Source organism: Babylonia areolata, chromosome 19 (assembly GCF_041734735.1).
Source record: "Babylonia areolata isolate BAREFJ2019XMU chromosome 19, ASM4173473v1, whole genome shotgun sequence".
Taxonomy (NCBI): domain Eukaryota; kingdom Metazoa; phylum Mollusca; class Gastropoda; order Neogastropoda; family Buccinidae; genus Babylonia; species Babylonia areolata.
The window spans coordinates 23,210,764-23,218,263 of NC_134894.1; the positions used below are offsets into that span (position 1 = coordinate 23,210,764).

Consider the following 7,500-nt stretch of genomic DNA (forward strand, 5'->3'; position numbering starts at 1 on the left):
CCGTTTTCATCTTGTTCGCTCGTTTGAGTGGGGTTGTGTGTGTGTGTGTGTGCGTGTGAGCGAGCTCGTGCGTGCGTGCGTGTGTGTGTGACGTGTGTGTGTGTGTGTGTGTGTGTGTGTGTTGTTGTTGTTGCTGTTGTTTTCTGCCTTGATGGTGGACTGTTACAACTCCGAATTTCACGCGTGTGTGTGTGTGTGTGTGTGTGTCTCTCTCTCTCTCTCTCTCTCTCTCTCTCTCTCTCTATATATATATATATACATATATTGCATTTTGTTGTAGTGTATTACCGTGTGTGTGTGTGTGTGTGACGTGTGTGTGCGTACGTGTGTGTGTGTGTGTGTGTGTGTGTGTGTGTGTGTGTGTGTGTGACGTGTGTGACGTGTGTGACAGTGTGTGTGTGTGTGGTTACAATCGATTTCTCTGTGTGAAATTCGGACTGCTCTTCCCATCGCCACAGTGCATCTTTAACCTTTCTTCTTTTTTTTTCCTGTCTGCAAGTGTATAAAAATACTATTCATCATGCATATTTCGGCAGAATTGTTTGCCATGGACAACCCTTTTGTTGCCGATTTCGTGCGTGCTGCACATAGGGGGTCTTTATTATCGTGTCACTGAAATAACCACTGCTCAAGGTCTAGTGGATGACTGAATGAATAATGATCATTTATGGAATCTTCTGCAGCGCCTATCCTCGGTCAGAGACCAAGCTCTACGCACTTTACAAACTCGGGGCCATTTGCACAACAGGCTGCCTACCTAGATAGAGCCGACTGACGGCTGCCATTGGGCGCTCATCATTCGTTTCCTGTGTCATTCAATCAGATTTCATGCACACACACACAAACACATATCCACACTCAGACATGGAACATTTGACGTGAATGATCGTTTGTGCATATTTACCCCGCCATGTAGGCAGCAATACTCCATGTTCGGGAGTGTGCATGCTGGGTATGTTCTTGTTTCCATAACCCACCAAACGCGGACGTGGATTGCAGGATCTTTAACGTACATATTTGATCTGTTGCGAGCGTATACACACGAAGGGGGTTCAGGCACAAGCAGGTCTGCACATAATTGTTGAGCCTGGGGGATCAGAAAAATCTCCACCCTTTACACACCAGGCACCGTTACCGAGATTCGAACCGGGACCCTCAGACTGAAAGTCCAACGCTTTAACCACTCGGCTATTGATCTCGTGGAAGTGGAAGTAAGAAAAAAAAAATCGTGTCCTGTTAATTGGACTTAAACCCGTGGATACTCGCTTCATAATCAGGTGCAGTTACCACAAAGTCACCGTTAAGTTGTCGACTTTTAGTTTTACTTTTAAAAAACAACAACAAAAAAACAAGAGAGGCAAGGCCTTCAAGACTCACTTGTGATAAATTAGGTCCCCTAGCATTAATTACAGAGTAATTTCCCTTTTTTACTATCTGCACCAAAACGTTTGCAAAATAAATAAAACTTCCATGCTTAGCAAAAGAAGTTCCTGTTTGAACAAAATATGATAATAATGACTGCTCTTGTTGTTGGGTCAGAATATCAGATCAAAGTGCCAAGTTTAGAGAATACAAAAAATATAAATATAACAGTAAATGCAGTTTGCATATAATCAGGCTTCATTTTTTTTATTTTTTTGTGCCCATCCCAGAGGTGCAATATTGTTTTAAACAAGATGACTGGAAAGAACTGAATTTTTCCTATTTTTATGCCTAATTTGGTGTCAACTGACAAAGTATTTGCAGCAAAAATGTCAATGTTAAAGTTTACCACGGACACACAGACACACACACAGACAACCGAACACCGGGTTAAAACATTGACTCACTTTGTTTACACAAGTGAGTCAAAAACAAAAAACAAACAAAAACCCACAAAAAAAACCCTCATTGTTTCTTTAAGTGACAACAACAACAGTATCAGTATCAGCATCAGTAACTCAAGGAGGCGTCACTGCGTTCGGACACATCCATGTACGCTACACCACATCTGCTAAGCAGATGCCTGACCAGCAGCGTAACCCAACGCGCTTAAAGTAAGACTTCATGGATTTAAAAAAAATAATAATAATAATAATAAAAAGCATCGCATAATCATAATCTGTTTCATTCAGTGTGTCAGCTGTCACCATCATCCTGAAAACCATGACTGCACGCACTCCATGACATAGCAGATTACAACTTGGCTTGTGCTGCCTGCTGTTGCTATAGGCCTAGTTCTTCTTCTGGTTCATTGTGGCTGATGGATCAAACTCCCAGCGAGATCTCTGTGTTTAAGTTTGATCGATGCTACCTGGTTTTCAAGCATTTTTGTGTGAAAGTTGTTGAAATTTTTTTTTTTTTTTTCATCTTAGCCGATGTGAACTTTTGTGGTTTTTTTGTTTTGTTTTTTAATATCATAACTTCGTTGTGTCAGTGCTGAGAAATTACTCACCGTGCGCTCTCAAAGTCAAATGCTTCATCAATCGTTGAGCTAGTTTGCCCTTGATCACCCGAATCTGTTCCATAACGCGCCGACAGTTGTCCATCCCCTTCATCCACAAATGCCTTCAACTGATCTTTGTGCACATTCAAAATGTTGTTTTGAGCTTTGGAACTAAGTATAACTCTGAGGATCTGCCATCGCAATTGCTTTTCTTTATTTTCTTCAGTTTGACTTTGAGACGATTCCGTGACGTTAAAAAAAAAGTACGTCATTTTTGACGCAAGCACCAAGTTTCTGAGAGTCTCAACTTGTGTCCGAGTCTTCATCTCTTTCTTTTCTTTTTAACTTTTAAAAATGACAGAAAGTAATAAACGAAGTGTCTCAATTCCATCTGTCCATACAATAAAACACACCCTCTTATCCATTTCGCCAAGTAACCTTCACCACCAAACGGGGATGTTCAGCGCTATGGAGGAGAAGCCTTCTTCTTCACTACCAAAGTCGTCCAGCGTCACTGGGTTTCATGTCACGTGGTAAGACCAAGCTACGGACGGTAAAAAATGACCTTCCCTATGACCTTGAGGAAGAAAGATCTTCCACTGGCCCAGTAATTTTTTTCCGTGCAGAGACGATCTGACACTGACTAAAGTGGCCATTTTCTTTCACAGTGACCAGTCACTAAAAATCACTGTTTCCTACTCCACAAAGTCCTGGTCCAGGGGGAAAGTTGTACACCGTGAGTCACTGGAGAACTCAAAACTCTCAAGAAGCTGGTTGAGGGTCTTTACGACAAACCTGCAGGCAGAGAGACATTTGAGAAAGCTATCCAGGGTACGCCTCTCCCTGCTCAACTCCAAGAGCTGATGAAGTCAGCTCCAATCGTTGGCAGTGACATTCCTCAGTCTCAGCAACCAAGGCCGATTATTGCATGGTGACAGTCTGATCTGTGAAGAGATTAACTTATCACTAGACGAGTCTGCTGGTGCCCAGGACAACAACGGCTATGTGCTCACACTGATGAGTCCATATTCTGCCAGCGTGAGCAATGTGCCTGTTTCTGATGGCACTGTGAACAGTGGAGAGATCGTTCATTCACAGGACACACCACCTTCAGTGCAGTTATCTCATTTGCCGTCGCCATCACGCCTATTTGTCTACTTCATCTATACTCACAGTTATACCAGCCAAAGTGTTCACATGCAGTGACTGTAAATTTCAGAACTCTGTCAAATCAATCAATCAAAAACACTTTAGACATCCACATGGAAATTCACTGAATTGATTATTACTTATTTATTAACTTATCATTATTATTGGTCTTGATTATTGTCTCGTTTTGAGTTGATTGTGTAATGGACTATATATATCTATAAGTATAATGACTTGCATCTGTTATTGTTAATATTCACTGTATTCATTTTTTTCTAATCTATTCTGAATTGTCATAATGAATTTATATAAAAAATAAAACGGTGGTCGACCCAAGAAAGTCCGGGACAAAACAACAACAACAACAACTACTTCATCTATGCTACTTCACAAACACAGATTGCCCAAGACAATGTCTGTTTCTCCTCATGCCACAAAAGACAATAATCATGGTTCTCAGCTCGTGCAGAAGAGTCCACCTCGCTCTGCCAGCCAGTTTCAGTTTCAGTTTCAGTAGCTCAAGGATGCGTCACTGCGTTCGGACAAATCCATATACGCTACACCACATCTGCCAAGCAGATGCCTGACCAGCAATAGCAATGGGCAATCATCTAATGTATCCTCCCCATAGCTAGCTAACCAGATCAAAGCCTTCTAGTTTTTCATCAACGATTTTGTCAGAACGTTCTTCAGAAGACGTTGACGACATTCAAGCGTCCTGATGAAAATCGCTCAGAAAAAAACAAACAAACAAACAAACAAAAAAAAATCCACTCGACACTTTGTTAAGTGATAATGATGCAGTGAAAACAAACATACACTCTCTGGATCCAAACTAGACAGTCTCACAGCAAAAAACACTCAAAACATTATCCAAACAGACAGATCAATTTCAACCATCCAACATGTTCTAGGAAATGCCGCCACTTCTGATCGTTTTCTTGACCTCGAGTATGTCGACGGTGATAAGGTGTTCGGTAAGACCGACTTCCAGACCTTCAAAAATCGACGAAATTTAAACCGTATCAAACAACAAGACGGTGCATAGGGATCCTCCAACTCAGTCATCTTCCGCTGCCACGTCAGAAGGCTCACGACTATCTGCTTTGAACACGTTATCCAAACTATTCGTTCCAGGAAGAGGGACCAGGGTTCTAACTGGTGACTCTGTCATCAGAGATATGTATTATAAACCCCAAGCGGATCCAACCAGTACCTATCTTCACAAGATTTGTGTACCAGTACAGACATGCACCTATCTACAACAATGGCTTGACTCTTTGGATGAAAACCAAACGTATCGAGCTCGTCACTGTCCATGCCGGTGTTAATGACTGCACATGAAGTCGCATCGAAGAAAACACACGGAACAAACTCATATCAAGCATTCACCGTGTTTTCCCCAGGCCACCATTCGCATGAGTTCCATTGTCCCAACGAAGGGAAACCACAATTTAAAACAAGAAAGGCAAGGCCTTCAAGACTCACTTGTGATACACTTTAAAAAAATCCAAGCTTTTTATGTATTGAGTATAATTTCAAAATGTAATGTTTAAGATGAGAAAGATCAGTTTAAAGCAAATTAACTCCCCTAGCATTAATTACAGAGTAATTTCCCTTTTTTACTATCTGCACCAAAACGTTTGCAAAATAAATAAAACTTCCATGATTAGCAAAAGAAGTTCCCGTTTGAACAAAAAATGATAATAATGACTGCTCTTGTTGTTGTGTCAGAATATCAGATCAAAGTGCCAAGTTTAGAGAATACAAAAAATATAAACAGTAAATGCAGTTTGCATATAATTAGGCTTCATTGTTGTTGTTTTTTGTGCCCATCCCAGAGGTGCAATATTGTTTTAAACAAGATGACTGGAAAGAACTGAATTTTTCCTATTTTTATGCCTAATTTGGTGTCAACTGACAAAGTATTTGCAGAGAAAATGTCAATGTTAAAGTTTACCACGGACACACGGACACACAGACACACACACACACACAGACAACCGAACACCGGGTTAAAACATAGACTCACTTTGTTTACACAAGTGAGTCAAAAAATTTCAACAACGCCATTTCCCCATCAAACAGAACCCTAACAAGCGTATGTCATCGTCTAGGAGTACCAGTCATTGATTAAAATTATGCCAACCTTCAGATCACCTTCAAGTGGTACTCTCTATTCAGATCACATCAATCTGAGTAAAAGAGGAACTGCTCGGTTGGCCATCAATTCAACGCTAACTGGAAACTGTCTTTCGGAAACTGAAAGAGTTTCCTAACAATTCCCAGAGACCCAAAGACGTTATCTATCTATCTATCTATCTATCTATCTATATATATATATATATATATATATATGTATATATATATAGAGAGAGAGAGAGAGCGAGGTGTATACACACACACACACATATATATATATATATATACATATATATGTATGTGTGTGTGTGTGTATTATATATGTGCACGCACGCACACACACACACACACACACACACACACATACACACACAGAGAGATGGGTGTGGTGAGGGGGGAGGGGGGGGGGGTACATAGAGAGTTCGAAATGAAAAACCTGGGCGGTAAACAGTAACAAGAAGTGAGAAAGAAGAGGAGAGAGACAATCCCTTGCCTGCTACAGAATAATGGTGGTGGTGATGATGATGATGATGACGATGATGATGATGATAACAACAATACCAATAAGAAGAAGAAGAAACAACAACAACAAAAATATAAAGGGGAACAAATGGAGGAGGAGGAGGAGGTGGGAGAAGAAGAAGAAGAAAAAGCACACTCATAACTTTAGAGTACAAAGAAACATATATCAATTAGAAAATAAAACCTCTGCCCAAAGACGAAGATTCAAACATAAAGCCCCCCCCCCCCCACCCCCCACCCCCCCCCCAAAAAAAAAAGAAAAGAAAAAGAAAAAAAGTAAATTGGAACACAAACATGTGAAAGTGAGAGACAGACAGACACAGACACAGAGCGGGAGAGAATACTGTAACAATCATATATAACAAAGATAAAAAGCTTCACTCACCACACACCCTAAAACCTCCTTCCTCAGCCATTCTGTCTTCTCAAACTCAGCTCCACTGCACGGCAAGCCGTCTATGTCACCGAGGTGAATGCACGATCCAACGTTTCCGTGTATTGATCTCACAATCCTGGCTTCTTTTTCCACCTTGGAGAAACACAGGTCAATTTAAAACTAAAAGAAAGAGAAGGAAAAGGAGGATTAGGAGGAGGAGGAGGAGAAGAAGAAGAAGAAGGAGAAGAGGAGGAGGAGGAGGAGAAGAAGAAGAGGAGAAGAAGAAGAAGAAGAAGAAGAAGGAGAGGAGGAGGAGGAGAAGAAGAAGAGGAGGAGGAGGAGGACAAGAAGAAGAGGAGGAGGAGGAAAAGAAGAAGAAGAAGAAGAAGAGGAGGAGGAAAAAGAAGAAGAAGCAGAAACAGAAGAAGAAGAAAGAAATAGAAGAGGAGGAGGAGGAGGAAAAGAAGGAGACAAGTAAGAAGAAGAAGAAGAAGAGGAGAAAGAGGAAGAATCTTGAAGAAGATGAGGAAGAGGAAGCGAAGGAGAAGAAGGAGCAGAAGAAGAAGAAAGAGGGGGAGAAGAAGAAGAGAAGGAAGAGGAGGAGAAGAAGAAAAATAAGAAGAGGAGGAGGACGAGGGGGGTGAGGGGGGGGGGCGGGGGGGGGGGGGGGAGAAGGATGACAGGGAAAGACATAATTTTCTTTTCACCCAAAACTGTTGTACAACTCAAGACAAGTTTTCATGGAAGAACGATCCAGTCTTATTTAAAACTCCTCTCTAGAAGTTTGTTCGATACAGAAATCCGCAGATCACGTTCCCCTTTTCTATAAGTCAGTAATTATAAATGATGAGAAATAGGTTGCGTAAAAAACACAACAACAAAAAAC

General features: G+C 41.1%; 1 protein-coding gene across 3 annotated transcripts in view; it reads right to left on the minus strand.

Annotated features, from left to right (window-relative positions):
• LOC143293545 (glycoprotein-N-acetylgalactosamine 3-beta-galactosyltransferase 1-like) overlaps positions 1–7,500 on the minus strand; it is a 57,583-nt gene that overhangs the window by 27,504 nt on the left and 22,579 nt on the right. For 2 of the 3 annotated variants that reach the window (XM_076604474.1, XM_076604477.1), the window contains exon 2: positions 6,624–6,767. The exons of the other annotated variant lie outside the window; for it this stretch is intronic. In XM_076604474.1, the coding sequence (XP_076460589.1) occupies positions 6,624–6,654 (31 nt within the window). In that variant the 5' untranslated portion in view covers positions 6,655–6,767. The remainder of the gene's footprint in view (positions 1–6,623; positions 6,768–7,500) is intronic. 3 annotated transcript variants of the gene reach the window in all.